A 25,519-nucleotide genomic window follows, 5' to 3' on the forward strand; every position below is an offset into this window, starting at 1 on the left:
ACCATTGATCATTTAAATGGCCAATCACCAGTAAATGTTGCCATTTTCACAATGAAACCACCAGGCTGTTTGGCACACTACTTGCTGTGGTGTCCACCCCAGGTTTCTTCAATCGCTGAACATGGCTTCTTGCTGCAGGTGTCTTTCTGAACCTCTAATGCATGGACACCGGCACAAAAATGTCTGCTGTTCTTGTTTGACAACATAATCTCAACCTGCTAGTAAAGAGATCAAGCAAGGTAGAATCATTTTCTGTCGCATTAAACTGGGAAAGCCATTGCTTGGTGTGAAAACACAGGTTTACATTTGTATTCATCAGAAGACTGATAGTGCTGATTGTTTTTCCATTAAAAAGTAATTTTCCTAAACCTACCCTAGATGTTCCATTTCTATTAAATACTTTATACGAATGCATCTGTGTGTTAAAGGTATGAGGAAGAGAATTGGGGAGTAGACTTGCTTGCTGCACAAGAATGACTGCAGGCATCCTCATGAATATGTATTCACCCCACATAACATCAGCAGCGAACTCTGCACGGTGGTGAGGCCTTGCATACTATATGAGGGCACTCCAGCATGTATGCAGCGCCTGATAGGCAGGTTTATGCATACATCAGCGGCAGAGTCCTCCTGAAATTAAATTAAAAAGCTTTGATGTTTCAAGAGACTTTGTTTTGTGCCTCTGTTCGCTGTGTAGATGTGATCAAGATCAAAACGGATTCGGAAATGTATATGTATATATGTTAATGAAGGCTTATTGATTATTAATAGGTGGAATTGATGTGCTCTGGGAATTAATTAGCCTACATCTTTCACTTGGTTTCTCAAAGCAATGGCCTCAGACCCAAAGATAGACTTGGCACTGTTGTTTTTGGACACAATCCCCATCTCCAACATGATGGTCTAAAATTAGTCTCGATGTGAATTTACTTGAATTCCTGGCATCGAACAGAATGACTCAACATTTTTTGGTTTGTTTTTTCATTGACGTTATTTTAAACAAACGTCATTTTCTGTGGAAATCTATTGCAGGCTGCTTTGTACTTACTTTACATCACTTCCTTACATCCTTCCCTGTACAGTAAGTTGAGAGTGCATCAGATATTCTGTATTGGACGCAAAACAAGATGAAAATTAGACTGATGGTGCACAGTCTGTGAATGGGAGGCTGTAGGTATTTTGGAAGGAAATGATCTGCTCAGGTTTTGTCCTTAACTCCCAGGGGCAGAATCTACACCTCCCTCTCTCAATACACATTTCCTATTCGTATGCAAATGTACCCTCGCGGTACGCCTGGACTCGATGGTACATTTTGCATCGAGCATGCTGTGTCCTCACTTTGTGTGCGCTAAAAATAAATAAAGAGGCTCTTGTGAGTCTGCGTGTCCCATTGGCCCCCCCACGCCCCGTTCCCTATACTGCCCTCCCGCCACGGCTTTTCTGAAGGAACGGCTTGGCAGCTGCAACCCTGGCAACAGGTCTTCGAGGCAAAGAATGAGGGCAGGCCTCCACAGACAAGCCTGACAATTGTCGTGTGCAGAGCGATGGCAAATTAATCTGGCAGCAGTGCAGAGGGGGATCTTCAGCAGCTTCTTTTAAAAGGGAAATACTTTTTTCCCCATCTTCTATTTATAGATTTTGAATTATATTTGTAATTGCAGAATGCTGATGCATCTGATCCCAAAAACTCACATTTGACACTTTTATTTAGTAGCTGGAGATGGTTCTTTCCATGTAGCTTGTGTTTGGATACAGATATGGCCTGTGTTAAAATGGAATAAATCATAATCTAGAGGTCATGTAAAACACAGGATGTAGAATCGGGCCTAAAATGGAAATGCATTAGTGCTTTAAGAGGTATTCAAGTCAGGCAGCTTAATTGCATTTAAAGAGGATTTATTTTTTTTCCTGGTATATGTAATCTGGTTTGAAGCTGTGTGTTGGTGTGTGGGAAGATCAGTCTTATGTAAACAAGCACATGACAGGCATGTTTGCGGTCCAGAGAGAGAAACCCAAAGAGGAGGACAGTCTGTGTACGTCAGTGGCCTTTCTTACCGTATTGCTGAGTGCTGGCTGCCCGCCCCCTTCTCAGAGCATGCGTGAAATTGAGTATTGGTGGCGTTAGAGCAGGAGCGATTTCAATAAATACCTTGGGCCAAGTCATCTGTGACCAAGTGACAGACAAAAGAGCCTCTTGCGGGAGAGGAGGTCTCGGAGGAGGGTGTGCAGGACTCCGAGACGCACGCACACACACTCACACGCACACACACACACACACACGGGGCATGCCTTTGACTGTACAGCCAGACACGCACAGTGAGAGAGAGGCAGAGGTAGGTGAAGCACATTTTTTTGGGTGGTTGTATTTCCTTGCTTGTTTGGAGGCCTTTTGGACGCGTCTAAATATTTATGCAGGATGTGCCAGCTGCGAATGGAGAATGGGGTGGGGGGGAGAGAGAGAGAGAGATGCACAGTATTTACTTTTGTTGTCAGGCTGATTTGTAGTGACGCACATGGAGCTAGAGGTACCAGTGTCTATTCATTGCAATGATGCAACTTTGCACCGACAACACTATTGGCTGTTGACAAAGCTCCCCCCCTTGATTATTTATCTTTCCATGAGAAATTATGTAGAAGTCTGTGCTCAGCAGAGAATAGAGGACAGCACTGTGTGAGAAGTCTTGCTTGGAGGGCTACACAATGCAGGACGCTCCCTGAAGTGGAAGCACTCTCCGCCCTCTTAATGCACTTTCTTTTCACTGGTCTCTAATGGACTTACAGTACAGTTGAGAACCCAACCCCCTGTTTATTATTTCCTCTAGATGCCTCATCAGAACAAGCCGATCAGTAAATCTTTTCGTAACTGAGATCATGTTTTTAGCAGTAATGTGCAATAGCTTAACCTTCCAATGGCAAATTAATGATGAGTCTCTCTTGATACTCCCCGACCCGGCACTCCTCTCGAACAATGAACACATTCCCTGGCATCGGCCGGGTGTTGTTTAAGGGCGCTGCATTCCTCGCGTACTGTACTGCCAGCTGAGCACTGCTGTCTCTCTGCACAGTGGTTTTAATTGAAAACTAGAGGACTTTTCCTTCTAACTAGAGCTGAGGTTGAGTTATTTGGTTAGTGAGCACATGTGGATTATTCAGGTTAGTTTCTCTCTCCCCCGGAGCAATCTGAAAAGATAGGTGTACGAGTTCCCTACGGCTACTCTTGAAATAGAATTAAATTTTTCTTGTTTTCCAGCACTAATATTAATTTGGAAGCCATTTTTGTGTCCTCCAGCCATAACCCAGAATATGAGAGAGGCAGACAGGCCACGTGACACTTCCCATAATCATAGACCTTTTGTTTGTCAAAAACATGCTTGTTGGTTACGTATTCGTTCTGTGCCGTACATCTTCAATTTGCAGCAGACTTGTAATTGTCTATATTTATGATTGGTATGCACCTCAAAATATAATGCATACTGTGACATTGGGGAAAAAGATATGCAATTGGAATAGGCCGATATATTTTCCTCTAACTGTCAGGTTAATCTTGTTGCTGACCATGTTAACTAGTATGACTAAATTAAAATGATAGACAATATTGCATGGCAAAACTGCTACACCTGCTTACAGCTAAAGTACAGTATCCTATGATGCCCCAGTAACTGAAACAGTGGTGTAAAATACATGTGTATACAAGAAAATGGATGCTTCCCTCCATAAAGGTAATAAAATAAGCAATATACAGAGTAATAAAGGTCAACGTTACATTGTGTTAATTATGAATTTTAAACCAGTAACAGATGCATTAAACCTATGCATTGAAAAAAATTAAAAGATCTACAATAAGGAATACTAACTGTTTAAACCCTGATATTAGCACAGTAATGTTTAGACAATAGAAATCTAAATTAATGTATAAGTAACTGACTGTTTCTACAATAAACTAGGATCTAGGAACCAAGGTTTATAATTGAGGGAAATTAATGCATGCAACTGACACAGGTATGCTAGCAGGAATTTTAATATTTTTATTGTACAGAGAAAAGGGGAGTGTATTGAAAATTATAGTACACATACTGCAGGACAGTACTTTTTTTAATTCAATATCAAATGGAAACAACTATTTACATTTTTGTGAAGATTCATTACAGCTACTTGAAGGGAATGCTTGGTGTTGGAATAAAGTTGAGTGTTTTGTCACTGTATTTTTACAGTATGTTCAAGCATTTTGTTTCAATGCCACATTTCACAATTTCTATATTACCGAGGCCCTAATTATATCCTACTATCTTTCAGCACCTTCAAAAGAAACAACAGCACAGAGAAGTAGTCCTAAGAACAGTGCCTCATGGGTAATTGTAGCAGCTTCTTTCACGCAACCTTGGCTGTCACGCAGACAGACTCTTCAGGCTCTTGCTTGAACAGAGTTTGATGACATTGTTTGGTGAAAACCATCAGGAGATCTTTGCACTAGCAGCACATGAAATGCTTCTCCTTAAATCGGAGGAATACTTACAGTAGTGTTACATGCAAAGGAAATCGAGATGAGATTTTATTTAAATGACCGAATGCATACTTTTTTTTTTTTTTGCTTTGAAAACTTAGTTCAAGCTAGAAAGGATCCAGCCTTTGAGGTTAAAGAGCCCTTACATTTGTACAAATAAAGTACTACCACACCGTGTTATTTGAATTAGGCCTAGGTCACAATAACAATTTTTTAAGTGCAGCTATAGTCAAATATGAGCAAATATGAGGCCTGTTGGTATTGCATATTGACAATTGGTTTAATTTTTACTTTGATCGTTGTCCCCACTGTAAGCGTTGATCCGTTTTCCCTCCTCCATTTAACAATCCGCACCAATACCTGTATGGGAATGAACGAGGGAGATGATATAGGGCCAGCATCGCAGGCTTCCCAGCGCTCTCAATGTTGATAAAGCACATGGGTCTTGCAGGGTTAAGGTGAAGTACTTCAGTGGTGTGGAAATGTGGAAGCTGTGCGAATGCTAACTAAGCAGTCTGCGGGGAGACTTCAAAAACCATGTCTCATCAACTTGAAATTTCTAGTTGCCTTTCCCCCACTTTGTTTAATTGCTTGTGTGTGAGTAGGGCCTGTAGTTTTGTGTTAGCCGCAGTCTTGTCTGTGAAATGGCGTTTGGCATATTTCCTCTGATTGGGCACAGCTGGTGTTTTCTTTATTTCCACACTCTGCTTGGCACTGGCCCTCAGTTGACTTCTGATTGGGTGGTTTGTTGCGTTGTCATTCAGAAATGCTCATTGCAGAAACCTGGAAAAACAAATCTGGGCCGACTCCTTGCCAACTAAATTGGTCAATGCTGTGAAGACATCCTTGTGGGATGTAATGACCTGTGGTTAACATCACAAAATGAAAGGTATTCTGTTTTACGTAGGTGCTATTTCTTTCCCTGAGATCTATTCCAGTAAAGAAAGATAAAGTACAATCTTATTAGAAGGTAAATCTTGTGTGACTAATTATGGTTCTGCATTTGACTTCCCTTTATTTTATTTTTTGGAAATGTGAGGCATTTCAAACTCTAAGAACCAATAGTGAATTCTAAAGAACTTAATTACATGGTTCAAGAAAGAGAAATAGTGCAAATACTCTTCAGTTTGGCCTAATAATGCAAAATATATAATTAAAAAAAAGGCCTAAACCTTGGCAAAACTTCTCAAAGATTGTAAAAAAACAACAACAATCACAAAAAAAAAAAAAACGGTTTTAACAATACCTGTTACTCTGCATTGCCTTGAAAGGATATTGGATTACACTACTCTCCAATTGGGACATGGTTTGGTTTAACAGTTGAAGTAGGTGGAAGTACATTTTGTGTCCTAGACTTCTCAAGCATTGATGATACACAGCAGCATGTTTTTGGTGGAAAGTTACGTATTGTGGCAGCTTTTTCAGCCTGTTGCCTTATTGCCGTTCTGGTTGAAGGTAGCCTGGAGTAATGATGCTATCTCTGAAAGCTCATGCAATAAACACAAACCCTGTGCAGGTCAGCTTTAAATAGCATCTCTCTGGAACATCAGCAGATGGAACCGATTAATAGAACCCCATTTGTCTTGAGGACATTTCGGTTTTATTGCACTTTATAAAACCTCTCATTTCCATCTTTGTCTTGTTTTTTTATATATATATATATATATATATATATATATATTGGCTTCTGCTTTCAAGGACTTTTTTTTTTTTTTCTCCGAACTGATGCTTTTATTCTGCCCTGAGGAAAAGAGTAGTAGCATTTTTCACTCTTCATGTGTATTACACGCAATGCGGGGGGGGGGGAAAAGGACACGCATACGTGACTGTTATATATATATATATATTACTTTGCCTGTGGTGTTTTCAAATTGATACAAAACACCCTTAGGGGACAATACTAACAGTTTTCTTTTGAAGATCGTCATCTCAACCCAATTTTCCATTTATTCTGTTTAACCACTACTGCAATATTAACTGTTGAGGGATAAGAAACAAACATAACACCACTGTTTCAATCTTTAGTAATCTCTCAGATTTATTTACAAGTGTCTTCAGTATTTTTGTTTCTGTTCTGTTCTGTACAGTTCTGTGTCACAGTACCGAACCAGGTCATGGCCTGGCCAATCGCAGGACATGAACCTGCTACAACATGGGTTTCAGTTCCCTGTTTTCTGTACTGTATCCCAGTATTCCAATTCATTCAAATTGTGTAGCTGTGGTCCTGGAGAATATACACTATCAATCTTTCTCCCACCTCATGTAGCATTATATTGCATTTTATAATTAATCATACATTTAATAAAATATACATGATTTGTGTATATTTCCTTAATTTGGGACTGTATTTCCACACTGTCATCCCTCGAGTGAGTTCAAGCTTTTGCCAATTTCTTTAAAAAATACATTAATAAATCCTCTTTACTTTCCTCTTCATTTTCAAAATGAGATTTTAAAAACGGCTGTGGGAAGAACAATTTCTAAGGGTGCCATTTAATTTGAATTAATTTGGCTGTTTATGAGCATAATCCCTGAACCCGGACAGATTGGAAGATTCATTATGATGTGTTGAATTAAGGCCACAGGTGGTTCAGCGCATGGCCATAAAATGTTATAAAAATCCCATTTATAAATTCAGCAAGGATTACGGTGTTCTCATTCTGCTCTCCCCTACATCGTACTAACTACGCGATGGGTCTCGGTGCATGTGTTAATGGTTCAGTTAACAGATGCTCAAAATAATTGCCCCTAGCAGACTCACAATATTAAAGATGATGTAAAGATACTCTTTACTCACGGAACCAGTTGATCATGAAAATGAAATGTGTAGACTAGTACACATGTGCTGTAGCTAATGGAAAAATTTACTGCTTCACAAATGTTCACAATTACTGTATTTCTTCTGGGCGGACGTGTTTGGTAATCCGGTGTATTGATTTACTGTGCAGAAGTTCTGTTCTTCAGGTTCTTGAAAACATCTTGCCAACTCATTCTTGCAAATTATATAAAAACATAATCTCCACAGACGTTTGCAGTATCTGAAGGTTATACTTGCACAATAGTAAATGTAGGCTAGTACCTTTTCTGGATTAGGCAGCTTTTGTGGTATATCAATTACTACAACAACTACAAATTAAGAGTGCTTGAATGGGTCCCTCTTAATTATGCCATTTTTTGATACAAGTTTGAAAGAAACTTAGCCCTTGTTACTGTGTTTCTTGGGTGGCAATTAAACGGAATAAAGATGGTCTTTATTTATGTTTTCTTATTAAAGCATTTTGGCTCAGACTTATGTTCTCTGACTCCAGCCAAATGCTGAAATGACACACTGATGTTTTGTGTATCTTATTTTGTCATCAGTCATGTGTTTTTTTGGGGGAGAAAAAAAAACAACTATTCCTTAAGATGATCTCACCAATTCTTATTCAAGTGGCACTACAACCATTTTATTTGTGCCTGTTTTATCTAAGCTAAAACATCTTTAGTATCGATTGGTCTTATCTGTTTTCATGTGACGTGGTAGGTCTGCTGGGAATAGGAAACCTGAGGAATGCACACCTGTGAATACTGCAGTGTTTTTGTAAGGCTGGTGTGAATTGTGCTGCACCTGCCTACTTTTTTTCTATTTTAGTGGTTTAAGTTAGTTGACCTTTTTAGTAAATCAAAGCAGGGCAGTTTCCTAACTGATTGAGAGCTGGAAATTAGACCCTCACCTTAATCCATCACAATCTCTCCAAACACAACAGGTATATTTCTATGAACTAATGTCTGCTATAAATTCATTATTTTCACTATTGCTTGCTGTCAGCTTTATACAATTGTTCCTGTTCATCTCATCTCTCCATAGGAACATAACATCTCATAACATCTGTTATATAACGGTTTCTTTCATAACATATCTGTAACTCTTTCCAGCTTGGCCATGTCGACCTAGTATCCGTTGACTAGAGTGTATTCAACTGGAAACGTCTGACGTTCTTTGGCATCTTTTAATCCCCCATTAAGATCTATTGCTGAACAGTGTAGGGTAGTGTTTTTATATTGTGACAGAAACGGTAGCCATTTTTTAAAAATGCAGCTTCTTAGTCTTGTGAAGTACAGCTAAAATTAAATGTGCACAGCAGCAGTAGCGTAAGTAAGCAGGAACCATATCACTCATGGCCTGTGGTTAAGACCAAGAGCGCTGGATAGCCTTATGAGCATATTTATTCCAGTAGATCAGTCAGGTGTTAAACTGTCTGAACTGAGACTACTTCCTCTTTCAGACAAAACATTCACAGTTGTTGGACTCTTAAGCAAGGACCTGCCAGAGAAAAGAATGCTGAAGTCTAAATTGACGGCACTGTGTTTTTATAGCATCCCATAAAAAATAGCAACAGGTAGTCTCGGGTAACAGTGCGTCTTTGTTTATCCAGGGTGTGTGTGAACTCATGATTAGCCGTGTCATTAAAGGCAGCTTGTGGGCCATATCAGATGCAGTCTCTCTGTGTTAAGTGTAAGTCTTCTAACCAGGACTTGCAATTCCTGTTTAAAATCCATGAACAAATTTATTTATTTTTAGGTTGTTTACTGTGGTTCAGATAGAAAGAAAGAGAATGCACTGGCACTATAGACACTTCATTTAAAATATTTTGAATGCATTTGTTTCATTCAAGCATTCTTCTTAAACCGTATAGAAGTGTTACATCAGTTGCACAAGGGGGGTGCAGATGTTGGGCCAAGTCAGCAGGTCCTATATCACAGAGCTGTGTACATTTGCATGTGCTATTTATATGTGTCAAAACAGAGTAGACCTCTATAGATGGCACTAAAATAATATAAATCTGTTACAATTGCATGGTTATTGGTTTAAGTAATAACCACTGTTAATTTAACTGGTGATTATAACCAACTGCAAAAATAGTGTCATTCATTCAATACCAGTTTCCTGCAAAACATGGGCATCCCAGTATATTCTCCTTATTGTTTGTGCTTGTTGGCTTTAATTTACAAAACCCAATCCTGTTATGAGGGGGTTGCTGCAGGCAGGTTGCACTGAACACCCCCCCACTGACTGAGGACGGGCGCTGTGCTGTCCTGCTGTCCTCCTGCTGGCCACTCAACTAGGTTTCCAGTAACCTGTCAAGGCTTTTGTTTTGCTCAGCAGTTGCAGTGCAAGATAAGCAAGTGAAATCATTTTTGGAATCTTTCAGGGAATGTGACGGATTAACATAGAGTAAATACTCACACAGTTAAGAAGGAATGTGTGAGACAACTATGGTGAAGTAATGGCCCATAAAACAGTTTTAGTTATATGGATCTGTTCAAGAACAATTGAGAGGGCAGATTCAGGTGTTAATCTGCATATTTCAGGTTTGGGAAAATGCTGTGCACTGCATTTCTAGTCATTTGTTTGGCATACAATGCCAGAGTGCATAAATGGTTTTATGTTTCCCTTTAAGATGCGACTCAGTTACTTTACCGAGTGTTCTCTACACTTCAAATGCAATACTTTCCCAAACTTTATCCAAACGTTTCATATTGATTACATTTACCATATAAGGCACAACTCAGCTATGAATTGGGAATCATTTTAAGCCACAGCCTAAAGCTTAAAGTTGACCCTGTAATCATAACCTTGTATTTGTACCCTTCTGCTGTAGTTCTTGGTGATCGGACCTGAGAGACGGAATCTTGCCAGCGCCACTGAAAGCCGCCACAACCTCAGACCGCAACTCCAGCCCCCTTTCCCAGGATTTGGATTTTTCTCCCAGAAGCAGGTGCACAGACCAGTACCCCCATCGCGTTTCCACTGTTATTTCAAGACAATCTGGACTAGGGCTCGCGTTCTGGAGCATCCTTCCCTGGGGAGGCCTTTTTTTTTTTTTTTTTCCTCCCTCTTTCCTGGACCAGTGACACCAAAACACTTTGGGACAATTTAAACCATGAGTGAATTCTGGTTGTGTTTCAACTGCTGCATCGCCGAACAGCCCCAGCCAGTAAGTTTTTCTTACATATGTTTTAGGTTTTAAAACAAGATCCCTTATAAGGATATTACTCGGTATTATCTCCAAGGAGCAGTGTTATTAAGGTTTACATTGCATGCCTGGGTTTGTGTTTTTGTATGTTTGTATGCGTGTGTGGATTTTTTTTTTCTAAATGCTGTATTTTAATGGCAGTTATTGGCAGACCGTTTTAAGTGCTATTTTGACTAAAGAGGACCATGTCTCTACGATGTGGAAGTTGAGTCTGTTTCTCAATTCCCGCCCTCAGGGATCCCCGACAGTTCAAATTCTTCATCCTCGCAGCACCTCATTTGTTTTGAGATCTGCTCTGTTTTACATTGCAGATAAATCGGTTTAAAAATGTTCCCATTTAAACTAATATCTAGGCCGTAAGAGCTGTACGTGTTATTTAAAGCAGTGCAGACCTTTAAATTAATGATTAGGTGCTGGCTGGATCAAAAACTTGGACTGCTGCAGATCCCCATGGACAGGAATGAGGTACCGTACTAAAATATATATTCTCGATTTTTAACTTCTAACTTTCTGGAAAAACTGGACATCATTAGTTTAACATCACTCGAAAGAAGCTTAAGCCTGATATTTTGAGCTGGGGCTTACTTTGGAGAGAGCAGGATAATATAAAAAGTTTTTCTTTATTATTTTTTTTATTTTTTTTCACTCAGACCTTTCTCGTAAAAATGCGATGGTGTTTCTCTAAATCAGAAAACTAAACTGACTGACTATCTTTTCAGCAGATTTACATTTTTTATTTTTTTTTAACATCCAGTTTAACACCAGATTGCTTTCACTAATTACTATGAATAATACTTCTTCCCTCACATGGTGGGTTGTAGCATTATGAGTTTTCATTCATGCCTGGGATGTGAATTGGGTCTCCCTATAAAAAGACCTTGTATATAACAAGCTGCCCCACAGCCAGAGAAAAGTGGCAAGTCCCCTGTGGACACGTACATTTGAATAATATTGACTGATAGCCGGTGTCTAGCCAGGGCACCTCACAGGGGGAGTGCAAAATATGTATCTAAAATTGGTATTCTGTAATGTAAGCCACTAGATACAATAACTTTGCCATGACAGCAGTGAACAGCTTCTTAGAAGTTTTATTTTCAATATTTCCAACAATGGCACACTTCCCAGTTTCAGTTTCTTGCAGACTGCTCATGTTCTGCTTTCAGCGGAAGAGGTGAAGCCTGTCTTCCCAGTCCTTTTATGGTCAAAACATTTGAAGAATCTGGGCCACTTGTCAACTTCTGCCATCCAGAGGTTTATATCTCTAGCTATCTATATATGCATTATATATAGATATTTATATATATATAAATATCTATATATCTTTTATACCAAGCCCAATTACTTCAGATGTCTATCCTAAAATTACCCAGGTAAATACCTCCTCCCGTGTAATGAACTTTCTTAAACCTACTATATGCGTCTGTTAGATCAAAATTAACCTTTTTATTTTAGCAGAAGACACATTAAACTGTCAAAACACATTTAATCATTTAAAGGAATGGTATGCACACATTTAAATACCTATCCTAGTCTTTTACATTTCTTCTTTGTATAGAAAGGTAGGTAAGGATCTCTTAAAATAGATATTTTTAATCCAGAACTCCAGTCCATCAGATGTAACAATTTACTGACCTTTTTTCCAGAAGCATTTGTTTATAACCTATTTATTTTAAGAAATTGAAGATGCATTGTGCTGGAATAAAACCGACAAATGAGTCTTTCAGATACATATAAGACCACCTTTTCATTAGAAACATGTGTTATTCTGTCTGATTATTCACTTATGGACAGAGCAGATATAAGTATTGTCTTGGTCTCTGCATACTCTCAGTGCGGATATACCGTGATTGCGTTCACGTGAGAAACGGAAATGTACTGAATTACAAAGCGCGTGTCTTAGTATTAATGTGTTCCAGTTGAATTGCTGCACTGCATGGGGCCAAACAATAACGGATGCCTCAGATGCACCAAAGATACAGCAAGTTGCATTTTGTCTGATGGATTTGGCCTGGAAATCCTGGTAGGATCTGCTTATGTTCTATCTGATCTGACTTAGATCTGATCTAAGTTCTTCATTTTTAAGGCATCCGTTTTTTGCAGTTTTACACTGTAACACAACTTACATTACAAACTGTTCCACATTCCTGAAGTGGCTTCCCTACCTGTTTGGCTGGAAGATCACTTTTCAGAGCTTTTAACAAAGATGTTTAATGTAATTGAAAATAATACTCAATTTAGGCTAATATACCTAAGATAACTGAAAAGCAGTACTGATTTGCCTGCATTGGTGTAAAGTTTTGCAGTGCCTTTCTTGATACCCCTATCTTAATTGTGTTGATTTAAGAAATATTTGACTGTACTGTTTGGTAATTGTATTGAACAAAACACTGCTGTCTGCCTCTGTACCAAAGATTCTCTCTAAGATATGCAGTTCTTATATCCTTCATATTACCTCTGACACTGTCCTCCCCTGAATTGGAAGGGAAAAAAAAAAAAAAAAGAGAAAAGATGAGCCATCCACTCGTAGCATGGAAATAAATCAGACCGAGAGAGAACTTATCTCTTACGGCAAATCTGTTGAAAATGCTTCCCTTTTACATTTTCTGCTGCATTAATGCGGAGATGTAATCTTTCTTTTCCTGGGGGTTAAAGATGAAGCTTAGAAGGTGTGTGTGTGTGGGGATGATTATAAGGGAAGAGGCAACCTGGGAACCCTTCAGATGCATCGGCTCCAGATTAAAGGGTTGCGATTTCAGATTGGAAATTGTATAGTAATCTCAATCAAATCCTGTGCCTGTGTGTTTTGTACAGTTGCTTACACAACTGCATCTGGCAGCAATGTACAGGGACCACAGCTCTGTAATATGTTGGCATTCATTATTGCTTAAACGTTGTGCAAATTGTCTCTGCTAATTAACTTGTCAGGACAGCAATGTTTCAATATGTCTGTATGTATAAGTGTCTTTTATATAACGTAGTCACAGTCAACAATTGCGTGTGCTGGCATATTCCTTAGTTTGTGTAAATGGCAGAATCTGATGGATCTTTTGTTAGTAACTGTTGAGAGTGACAGTTGTTTCAAATTGGGCAGTAAAATGAAAAACACACCCCATGCAATGTTTGTTCATGTCATAAACCGGAGAATCCCATCAATCACTTGTATGATTGATATATTGGGAATATATTTCCAGACTAAACTCCAACAGGGAGTATTTAGACTGAGTAGAACAGATATAATTTTGTAGTGTATTATCAATCGCCTTGCTCACACAACTTTTTCTGGGACAGTATTTTCGTGTGTTTACAACGTAAAGAGATTTTCTAACATCTGAGTGCTTTACTGAAATGGTCAGTAGAAAGAGATTCAAAGTTGGAAAACATGACATAACCTTTTACCTCCTTTTTGTTTCTTCCAACTGACTAGACTAGCATCCTAGCTATTTATTTATAAGAAAGTGAAACTAATATATAATATGTATAGGCCTCCTTGTCTTTAAATTTGCATTGTTAATGGGCCCCATTTACTGCTTGACAGCTTAAGAGGTTAGATTATAAAAGACCTTACATTTTAATTTGAAGATGATTTAAACAATTGCTGTATAACAATGATAGTATGTAGCCCACGTGATTATGTGAAAATTACTTTTGCAGTATCTTTGCAACAAAGGCAAGTCTAGAAAGGGAGGCTGCTAAAGGTTCCTCGGCCTGTAGCCTTTTTGACAGGAAGTACAAACCCTTTTTCAAATTAAATTGTGCACCGCCGGCTTCGGTATGTCAGCAATTTGAAATGTGCGAACAACTCCGTGTGCCTAGTGCAACTTTAAAACCCCAGCATGACATGGCAGATGTAGTTTCCGTGGATACATTGGTGATCAAATTGCAAATCAGCCCCCCCAACCCTCACCCCTTCTCATCTCTCCAATATTAAATAATTCAGTTTTGTTTATCTTCATTCACCTGCCTTTCAGAAGTAAAAAATGACATGTCGGGGGGGGACCCTAGTCATGGAGGGGAATATAAATGCAAAGCATGCTGGGCGCTATCTGCTGGCGGTGTCTGTGTTTGTCAGATTGGTGAAGAGGGTTGGGAGAAGAAAGGACTCGAGATTGTCATAGCATTTCAAAGGGCTTCATCCTGTGTAACTGTCAGCTTTCACTGCGGCCTTGAAAGGAGTTCACATTTTTCTGGGGACCAGAGCTTGTGTAACAGGGCGGGAATTTAATCTGCTGTAGGAAAGCAAATACAGCAAGCTGTATGCGGGTTTAAATGGAAATGTATGCAGACTTCAGCTAGCAGTTGTTTATTGTTTTATTTTCATTTATTATTTTATCAAATATTTCTACATTGTACAAAAGTGTCTAAAACCAAACAAACCTGATCTTTCTTCCACTGAGTGTTCAGGTCAAGTTAGTTCAGCTGGCTGGCACTCCGTTCCCTGTGCCAGTTTATGTGGGGAAATTGCCCAGCTCTAAATGCAAGACCTTTGCACACTTTTGCTTACATTTCCATAAATCATTGCCCTGTTCTCGAATCCACTCCTGTGAATGTTTTGGTGGGGTGGGGAGACAAGCAGTTGTAGGTTCCTTATAAGGTTTAAGGAATAAACTAAACTTTGTGTAGGAATAGCTTCATATGATAAAGATTAAAAAGTCTTTCTACAGCACTCTTAGTGTAATTATATACAAGAACTGAGATTTATTTTTTATTCTGTATTGAACTAATGAATACATTTGCCCAATACGTTTTTTTTTCTGTATCATTTTTAAGACGGTGGAATGCATAATTAGGCCACTGAATCCTTTAGGACATATCCCAAGCTTTGTGTGTGACAGCGACCCAGATATGAGAAATTGCTGTAACTATTGTCGGAGTGATGTGCAGTGACAGGAATGACGAAATATAATACCACTGAATACAGAGGGCTGTAAAGGCCAAAACATCGAGACAAACCCGCTTTCTCCAGTGCCAGCATTCGGATAACTTGTTCATTAAACATTTAAGAGCCAGTTCCCAAAACTTCTGATATGTTGCAAGTACTGGACTGTGGTTATTGAGGCACATTTTTAAATATTATAAACCATTATTAGGTAGAAGAACAAAAACGAAATCTGTATTCATTATCTGTCAGGGCTTACTTGACTTGGTGCCCCATATACGTCAATTGTGGTGTGTGTGTGTGTGTGTGTGTGTGTGTGTGTGTGTGTGTGTCAGCCAATTGCAGTGAAATGGAGTGAAGCAGGGGTGAGTGTTAATCGGACCAAACGGCAGCGTTCGTATCAGCTCCTCATTGACACGTCACTTCCTGTGCTGACAATATAATAGTCTTCACAGCTGATTTGTGAGCCATCTGCTGAGAAGAATGCACATGAATACGCAGGCATGAGACGATGTGAAGAAACATAATGGGCAGGAAACCGAGAGCCCTGGATCAAGCTTCAGATAGTCTTTGACCGGTTGTGATCTTATAGGGAGCACTTGATCGTACCTCGACTTCCCGTGCTGCCCTGAACCCTCTGCATCAGCACTACATCTGAAGGCACCGCATGTAGACGTATGTCCTCCCTCTGAATTAATCCACCTACTGTATGAAATGTAGAACTTTAATTTCTATTTATACTTAATTATTTCACGGTTTACCTGACCGTTTGATGGGAGAAGTGGAAGTGAACTTTACCAATACATTGTTACCTGAAGCTTTGTGCTATCGACTCCTGCATGAGTTTGCCAGGCTTTTTGTTCCTCTTCTTCAACCTCAATTAGGCCTTATTAAAGTGACTGATGAGCAAAGCTGATTAATTAATTTTCCATGTTACAGGGTGCTGTTTCTAAATCAGTCGCAAAATTGTATATTTATCTTTGCTTTTTCACTACTTGGATCATAACCATCTTGCATAGTTGTCTGGTTATGTGTATAACAGTTAAATACATTCTAAGGAAACCACATTACACTTCTATATATTTGTCTTATTTGACCTTTGCGTAGGAGAAGCACCTTCAAATGCTTGCATTTCCCTTGTTGTTTTTTACGTGTAGCACTATGATGTTTACCTTTTAAATAAGTGGCTGTTCTGTTGCTTTTTTTACTTTTATACTTCCACATTCTATCCTAAAGTGACCCAACTGACTGCTTATCCATCCAATAAGAACACAATCCAAGAATTTAATGATCTGCCACCTCACTGGAAATGCCGCACACCTGAAACGTAAAGTGAAAAAGAAAAAGAAACGTTTTTTCCTTTTGTTATTTTCCCTTTTTAGTATACGTTAACCTTCTTCCATTTGAGTCACATGACTTCCTCGGCTAAGGTTATAATCCTAGGATTAGATCATAAATAAAATAGAAAACGCAGCCTTGACCTCTCAGTGCAGTCAAGTTACTAATAGCTTCACCTCAGAGAATCCTGTGGAAAAAGTTTCTTGCACGCTCTCGCACCAAGCCTCGCGACCGCTGAAAGACGTTTGAATCGAGCCGTGTGAACAATGAGTTGGCTTGCCCTGTGCTGGCAGAATGAGTTTGATGTTGGTCTCCTAATTTCTGATTTATTTTAGGATATTAAATCAACAATCCCCCCTCCCACAAATGCAGCTTCCTCCAAGTCAGGAAAACAACTAGTGAAACTATCAAAGCATTTCTCTGAAATCGAGAATAGGCCAAGTCTTTTATAAGTGGATGATAGAGAGGATGTTGAGTCATTTTAACATGGTGTAAGAATGCATGTAAAAATTGGTCTTGCTTTATGTGACACTGGGTTTCAATTATGCTTTTAGTGTGCTGACCTTTTTTTTTTTTTTTTTTCTTTTGGTCTGGCAGCTTTCCTGTATTGTTGAGCTGACAAGCACTTGAAACCAGAAAATAAGCTGTATGCAGGGCCCTTTTAAATTACATTAATGAGGCATTGAACTCTCGTTATTGAGATTTACACTGACAAGCCAGAATTCAACGGAGACTCGAACGCTCAGAACGAACGCGATATTCACGGTTTCGTGCACTTTATTAAATCTGAGCGGTCGCTCTTTAAACCACGAATAAAGTGCGCTGATTTCAATGTTATTTAAAGTTTTTTTTTTTTTTTTTTATGTTAAACATAGACCCTTCTGAGGGTCTTGTTTTTAGTCCTAGAAAACCAAGTTTTGGGATATTATTATTGTTAAGTGACTGTAGACTGACAGTCTTGGCAAAAAACATTTTGGATTTATTTTTTAATTATGGAAGTGGGGCAATGAAAACACATTACATAAAATGCAACACACATTTGGTTTTCATAATGGTAAACGGTTCCAACTTCACTAGACACACACTTTGTAGATAACTGGCCTTGTGAAATTAAAATATTATTTTAGAAAAACACTAATATAGACAGGCGGATATAGATAGATTGATATTGTGTATAGAACGATGCATTTAACCAAATAAAATCTGTAAAGGCTTTAATTTTACCTTTCTGTACATTTTCCTCAGCCACCTGCTTTTTAAGGTTCAATTCTCTGTGTGGTGTAATGGCTTTATTGGAAAAACGAGCAGTTTATAAAGAATATCCTTTTTTAATGCCAAGAAGGGTATTGTATAATGTATTAATTAACCCAGTGCGGGCCAGAACCAAAAGTAAAGAAGTCTGACAAATAAACACCAACAGGAAGTTGACATTGAACCTGCTGCTTTGAGGCCAGTTTTAGTTTCTAAATGTGCAGCCCTTATATTTGTTTTGTTTTTGAATTGTTCTTGCATTTTGTTTTGCCCTAGACAATTGCGCAAGTACTGTGTTGTACCAAAATAATTTAAACACCTACATATCAATGATATACGCTTCATTTGGTTATTTGACATACCTGCATTGTATTCACGACAAGCGAATCCGCAAGATGGATGCACCACTCATTCTAACCTAGTCTCAGAGAATACAGGCTTTTCTCTTTTAATATTGTTTCATTTTTTGTGCTGTGTGTACTTGTCACAAATGTTCAATTCAGCCATTATTAACAAAATACTGCACTGCAAGCCAACATCACATGTATAACCTCTCATCTCAGGCTGTACAAGCACAGGCCTCTGGATTATAAGGCACTAAAAGTGTCAGGAATTGATGCAGTTGATGTCGGTTTTACTCAGAAAGATCTTTTCAATTCTATGTGTCTTTATAGAAGTTAGTTTTTTGATGTCCACTGAAAGAAGAATAAATGCTAGGCAGGAGGTTTATATGCTCTGCCTGATTGGGGACCTTTGCAGGACCTTGCACAGTTTACACTGCATTTACATATCATGTGTAGAAGACATTACTGTGAAAACCATCACAGCATGATTCCTGTGTATTAAGTATCTAATGCTTCTCTTGAAATTTCAAATCCCTACAGTTGGGATTTACCAGTCTTTAGTAAATCCTCCCTTTTAAAGTTGTAGGTCGGGTTATTTGGGATTTTACTTGTATGCTGTATGGCAAAGTGACCAGGAAAACAGATTTCTAAAAACTTGCTCTGTATTTGTCACACTGTTCATCACCTTGAAACAACTTGATACAGAGCAGTTTTCCATGCGAACAACCCTATTTAACGTTTCCTTATTGTGTTACTGCTACAGTCGTGTTTTGTTTTATTAATGTTTATATCCCTATTGACATTTGCCCATGTGTGGAGTTAAAGTACTTTAGGTTATTAACCTTCAGGTGATAGTTTAAAGATGTGATTTGCATATCCTTTCCTTCTGTTGTATAACAGTGGGATCTTATCTAAGGACAGGATGGAAAGATTCCTTTAAACCTTTTTGCAAAGCCTGGAGATTTGTTTGTTTTCCATGTAATTCCGTTAAACTGCGTTTTTCTAAAATTGCAATTCTATTATAGGACTCTAAAACACTGAATAAATTAAGTGGGAATTTGTGAATATGAAAAAATTAAATGAGATCTATATTTTATTTTAAAGAAACCACTCCATTTGATCATTTACAGCTTTTTCCAGGTTCAAGGAATTGACTTGGCGTACATTTAAAGAGACCTCAGGTGATCAAAAAAGAAAAGGAAAACCTCCAGCCCTGTGAATGAATGTGTTGTGTATGCACATCTTCAGTGTATTTATGATGAGGTCTCTTGCTCTTGCAGAAGCGACGAAGGCGGATCGATCGGAGTATGATTGGAGAGCCAACAAACTTCGTCCACACGGCCCACGTAGGGTCAGGGGACCTGTTCAGTGGCATGAACTCAGTAAGTGCGTCTTGGTGCTGGGAGGACATCCTGATTGTGCCCAGTATGATTGGACAGGGGGTCATGGTGTGATGTCTGAGAGCAACTCTTTCATTTCATTAAATAGTGGTTATATTATTTTGTGACATTGTGAAACTGCAAATGGATTTTCTAATGAATGGCTTAAATGAGATATTAAGCGATCAGGAATTTATTGCCTTGTTTTGCGTTGCATTAGCAGTTTCTCGTAAAGTAAAGTTTTGACTTGTGTGAAACTGCTCTGGGTATTTGATTTCACTGATAACTAAATGCGGATTAGTGGAGGTCATTGTTTGCTGAAAGGGTTTTGTCTGAAGCACTGTACAATTCTGGATATACGTCTGCTGCCAAAACTTAGAAAATAAGCTTTTGACTATATGTTGGTTTGCTATAAATTACAATGGGACATTTAGCAGTTCATATAATTTATTAATTTAATAAGACTAGAATATAACAGATTACTAGTGTGGTGCTCTTACAGACAAAACTGTGTTTAGTTTTTACTGTAAGAGTTAATTTTCCTGACTAAAAGAAGTCCTCAGGTTATTATTAATCATCCTTGTTAGAAATATACGAAGATCATTCATTTGAGTCAATTTCTGAGAGCTCATTCTTTGCCTAACATCCCGTTTACTTCCTCTATTAGGTGAACTCAATTCAGAACCAAATGCAGTCTAAGGGAGGATACGGAGGAGGTGCCATACCAGTAAACGTGCAAATGCAGCTTGTGGACACAAAAGCAGGATAACTTCTATATACATTTGTTTGGTAAGTTATGGAAAGCCTTATGATTTTCAGCAAATCTGACCAGTCTTTTCTTGTCATTTATATGCATTTGTGCATTTATATAACAGCTGGCTTGCTCCCATTTGTATCCAATCCTGTTCATTATTGTTTAAAAAAAAAAAAAAAATGTTTGGACTATCTGTTTCCCCTTATTTCTGCATTGACTCTGTTTGAACTGCCCTACAGTCCATTAAAGATAATCTGCAGAAGACGGAGGGGAAAAAAAAACCTGAAGGACATGGTGACCTTGCTGCAGTGAAGAAATGTGTATATATACATGTATGATGAAATGTTCTGTAGTGTGTAGGAGGTAGTTATTAATTGCGTATACAGAGGTGGGAGATCACTCGACTGCTATCACACACTATACATAGAAAGTATTCACACCCTTCATTTGAAACCAAGTTTGAAATGAAGGGTTGGAATCTTTTTCAGAGATGTAAATGTTCAGAAACTTAATTTCCGTTTGGTTTATTTATCTGTGCTTTTCAGTCTATACAACCAAATTCTCAGTGAATCAGAACAATAGGTCGTGAACCAGAATGTCGTGAATCTATCCGTCTTGGTCTTGTGAGTCCTTTTGTCATAACAAACTGCATTACTTTACACTGGAAAGCAACCAGGCAGGATAAATACACACAATTCCAAGATTCATGGAAAACATTTATGATTTTTCACTATGGAGGAGAAATGTATACAATTTAACTAACTAGTTTCTTCCATGCATCTAAACAGTCTTTCAAGGTTATAACAGTTATGTTAGATTGCTGATATACAAAATATATTTTCTGATTAACATGTTATGTGCTTTTAATGTGGTCAGGATTCAGAGTTTTCGGAAGGCAAAGAAACTAACAGACGTGTTTAGAAATTGTTCGAAATCACCATCAAAAGTGAATATTTAGTGTCATAGCTGGGTTATACCACATCTTCCTGCCTTTGTTTTAATCCTTCATTAATATAATCTTTACCCTATCCATAAAGTGTGTTTTTTATACTTGCACAGCTGCAAGTTAATAAGTACAGAATTAACTGTGTTTGTCCCTAATGAAACTCTGCTCTGTTTGTTTCGCAGGTTCCTATGAGTATGTGTTTCCTCCTCCTCGCCTCCCTTATTGCCTTTGTTGACTGCTTTTCGTGTTTCTCATGAGACGGAAGTGAGGGTTCGTCCTTCAACATTCATCCCTGTGACTGTTGTTCTACGCAAAAAGATAAAGACAGTTTGGCATTCTGTTGCAATGAAGCTGCCATGCCTTTCAGAAGCTCCCACGGGGGCTCGGCCAAAGAGACATGGACTGATTGCTTCCCTCTCCACCCCCACCCCCCCTAAACCTAAATGGGATGTTAGCATGATGGATTTTTTTTTTTTCTGCAAGTGCCAGTGCAACATGTAACATTGCTCTTCTGTGTAATTTGCTGTGAGCGGTCGTGCTCATTTTTTGGTTTGTTTATTTTCCGTTCTGTTTTCGGTTTTGTTTATTTTTGGAGTTGTAAATGTCAATGTTTGAAGGTCTGGAACCTACAAGCACAAAACCTTTTTTAATACGATTTTATTAAGTTTTGTTCCTTCTTTGCTGTCCTGTTTGGCTGTCAGCGTCGTAGTATACTGAGTGTTTGTGAAGTGGCTTTGTACGGTGGCCTTTCAGTGCCAAAACGCACGTAGCTGCAGAATGATACTGTTGCTGACAAGAAAATAAAATCTGGCAAAAGTTAATACCATTCCATAGGAAACAGAATTGTTACTTAGCTGCTTAAAATTGGTTTTATGCTCTTTTTTTATTTTTTATTATAATTTCTAAACTGGCATTTCAAATGGCAATATGCTGTAAATGTGCAGTATACTTGAGTTAAAGAAGCCGGAGTTTCAGTGTGTAACCCGTGTAGTTACATGTGTATAATGTAGTGATGTTGTAGTGATCAGTGCTGGTGTGGCAACAATATTTATATCAAATTGATTATCTGACTGAGATGCAAATCTAAACTTAGTCTTATGGAGTAACAGCCTAGTCTGTTGCCTGCATTTAGTAACTTTACACTTTTTTTGTAAAAAAAGAGAGAGAGAGAATACTTTTCACAGCAAATGTTAGCTTTTGTGTACTAAATATTTTGGGGCCATGCAGGTTGCCATGGGCAACTCTTCAAGCTGTCTGAACAAATGCCAGTAAATGTACCATCAATAAACAGGGTGACTCTTACTGTTTTGCTTAAGGATATTTTGCTCAGGTTAAAAGGCGTATTTTCACTTCTATAAAACTTGTGTACATTGTATAATAATATTGCACTGTTTTCTAATGTTAGTGTAAAGTAAATGTGTACATTTAGAGAAAAATATATATTAACAAATAAAACCTGTATAAATAGGTTGTTTATTGGTTAGATAGAATCATTTTATGAAAGTCCTTTTAACAAGCTCTGAAGAAATTGTAAATCTACGATAATTGGAATCTTGCTTCGTCAGTTGGGGTACTGGATACATTGTTTCTGAGAATGAAATATCGGCTTAAAAACTGTGCATTGTTTGGCAGTCTGAGGAAGTGGGTTTAGCTTTGCCTAAATTGCATTTGAAACCCAGACTGCTTCCTATTAATCTCCTCGTAGTTTATCTGGAATGGTCTTTTCTTTTCAGATCTAAAATGAAAACCGTTATTTGGGATTTGCTCAGATCACTTGATGCTAGCTTTCTTTTTCTATTCCGTTCCCGTTATTTCTTTTGTGCTTGTTTCTCTGCGGACTACAGCTGCAGCTTTGTTGAGAAGCCTCTCCTGTTACATGCAAGAGAAAAGTGCAAGACCAAAAGTAGCGCAGTCTGAGAAGACGCTCTGTACAGGACACTACACGTCTGTGCCAGACCTCGGTACCCCCTTCGCCATGTGATCGTGTCTTCACTCTCAAAGTGCTTTATGTTTGTAAATAGTCTTTTCATTTGTATGCCACATCGTTTGATAGTTTAATTTATTTGTTTTGTTAGTTACTGGCTGTTTTCACACTGATCAATTGGAAACTTTCCCCACTTAACTCGAAAGAAGGTAGTACCTTGCATTAGCTCATGTCTGTGGTATTTATTATTTACTAATATTAAATATTAGAACAACATTAAGGTTACATATACAGTTCTCGATACGATTTTATGTTTCTGTGGAAGAAGGGATGCAAAAGCCCTTGAGTGATCCACTTGAATAAAGTACATAAGTACCCATCATGTATCGTTTGAGTTCTGTCTTTAAAACCAGTGAAAGTAATTGGAAGCACAAGCGGAAAGATACTCACAACCGCGGTTGTAAACGGCCCGTGGTGCGATCAAGTGTGTAAACATCGGTAGGCGCTGGTTGAGGTGCTATGAAATTTATAGTTATACAATTCTCCTTTCTGCCATATCTAGCTACTAGAGAATTTCTCACTTTATGACATCAGGGAATTCATTCAGATTGATAGAAAGACAAAAGAATATATCATTTTTAAATTATTATTTTTGTGATGATTCATATTCCAGTTTTGTACACTTTTTCATCGTTCAGTAAGTTCACATCAAATGTTGGCCTGTAGTTTTTCCAAATGTCTTTGGTTTAAATAAAGTTTTTCTTTTGTTTTTCATGTGATCAGATTTTTGTATCATGCTTTTATCGAGTGTCTAACACACACACACAAACACTAAACCTGATCTCCTCTTGTATAGTTACTAGTGAGAAGTAAATTCTTCTTCCTGAAGTAATATGTATTTTGTAAACTCTACATTTGATGAGAAAAGAATGACTGACAATTTTAACTCTTAAGACTTTAAACAACTTAAATTATTCAGAACTGACCATTTCCCAGAGTTAATAAAAACTGTAACAGTACAGTATCAAAGAAATTACATTCCTCACATGACCATTTACATCTTCAGTCACCAGACCAGCAAATAGGCTCCTAGTCTGAAAAGTCTGAGGGGCGCAAACAACCCCCCACCCCTTCCACATCTACAAACAAAAAATAATTTTAATGTTTTTAGAATTCATATCTTCTGTCATTATTATTATTATTATTATTATTATTATTATTATTATTATTGTTATTTTTATTTCTTGGCAGACGCCCTTATCCAGGGCGACTTACAACACATCATTTGTTACGCTTAAGAATCCTATTTCTTGTGATCTTGTGCCTGCAGTATCTGTTTCCTGTGGTTGTGCGACATTAAAGTTTATACACATTTGACCACTATATAAAGAAGTCACTGAGACTGACTAATGCTGCTTCAATATTTAAAAAATAAATTGCTAAACCATGAGGATTTTATCATGTTTCTGGAAGATTGTAATGATACAGCACTGAAGCCATCGATTAAAACCATCACTGTGAATGAAGTAATGATGCCAGAAGAAGTTATAGTACAAAAGATGTATATTGCATATGTGAATTTTATTGTGTTCAGATGTGACCTGTTGTAGTGTGTGCTTTCTTAGTAGAGAATAATCCCTTGAAATACTGCCTAGATTGAGCTGTAGATTAAGGCCTAAAGAGTCTGTCTAGTAATGATCATATGACACCCTGAACTACAGACTACTACCAAAAGCTAAGAAATATGTGCAAATTGATTTGTTCTTTTCTTTCTCCTCATAGGCATTATATGTCCTACTTTTGCAACATTGTGCTGCATGAGCTGGGCTTGCCTGCTTGAGGACAATCTTGTGCATAATTGGTAGCAACTGCCAGTTTCAAAGCAAACATCCCCCCTTTTGTGTTGGTTGGGAATCCACCGATGAACAAACTGCCCCTTGCTTTCAAGCAGCCTTTTGAAATGTGATCTCTGTGGTGCAGTATCATGGTCATTGAATGCTAAGGTAGGAAAAGCACTGTCTGTCACTTAGTTCCTGTATTTTGCAGCTGAGCAGAAGCTGTTGGAAGTGAGTAATCCCATTCGAGGTTGAATGATATCCGTTATACTTTGCCAGGAGTGCTTTCTCATGATGAAATGTGCAGAGAAGTGACAAGATTACTCCAGCCTTAAGTTTGCCTTTACCTGCCAA

The 25,519-nt window shown here is 38.2% G+C and overlaps 1 protein-coding gene across 1 annotated transcript in view; it reads left to right on the forward strand.

Moving 5' to 3' along the window:
* Nucleotides 1-24,109, forward strand: part of cdc42se2 (CDC42 small effector 2) — a 45,437-nt gene extending 21,328 nt beyond the window's left edge. The window contains exons 2-5 of the mRNA XM_066711373.1: nucleotides 10,144-10,479; nucleotides 19,608-19,709; nucleotides 20,374-20,495; nucleotides 21,589-24,109. Coding sequence (XP_066567470.1) covers nucleotides 10,426-10,479; nucleotides 19,608-19,709; nucleotides 20,374-20,475 — 258 coding nt within the window. The 5' untranslated portion in view covers nucleotides 10,144-10,425 and the 3' untranslated portion in view covers nucleotides 20,476-20,495; nucleotides 21,589-24,109. The remainder of the gene's footprint in view (nucleotides 1-10,143; nucleotides 10,480-19,607; nucleotides 19,710-20,373; nucleotides 20,496-21,588) is intronic.
* Nucleotides 24,110-25,519: the final 1,410 nt, after the last annotated feature.

The sequence above is a fragment of the Amia ocellicauda genome, chromosome 8, assembly GCF_036373705.1.
Source record: "Amia ocellicauda isolate fAmiCal2 chromosome 8, fAmiCal2.hap1, whole genome shotgun sequence".
Lineage (NCBI taxonomy): Eukaryota > Metazoa > Chordata > Actinopteri > Amiiformes > Amiidae > Amia > Amia ocellicauda.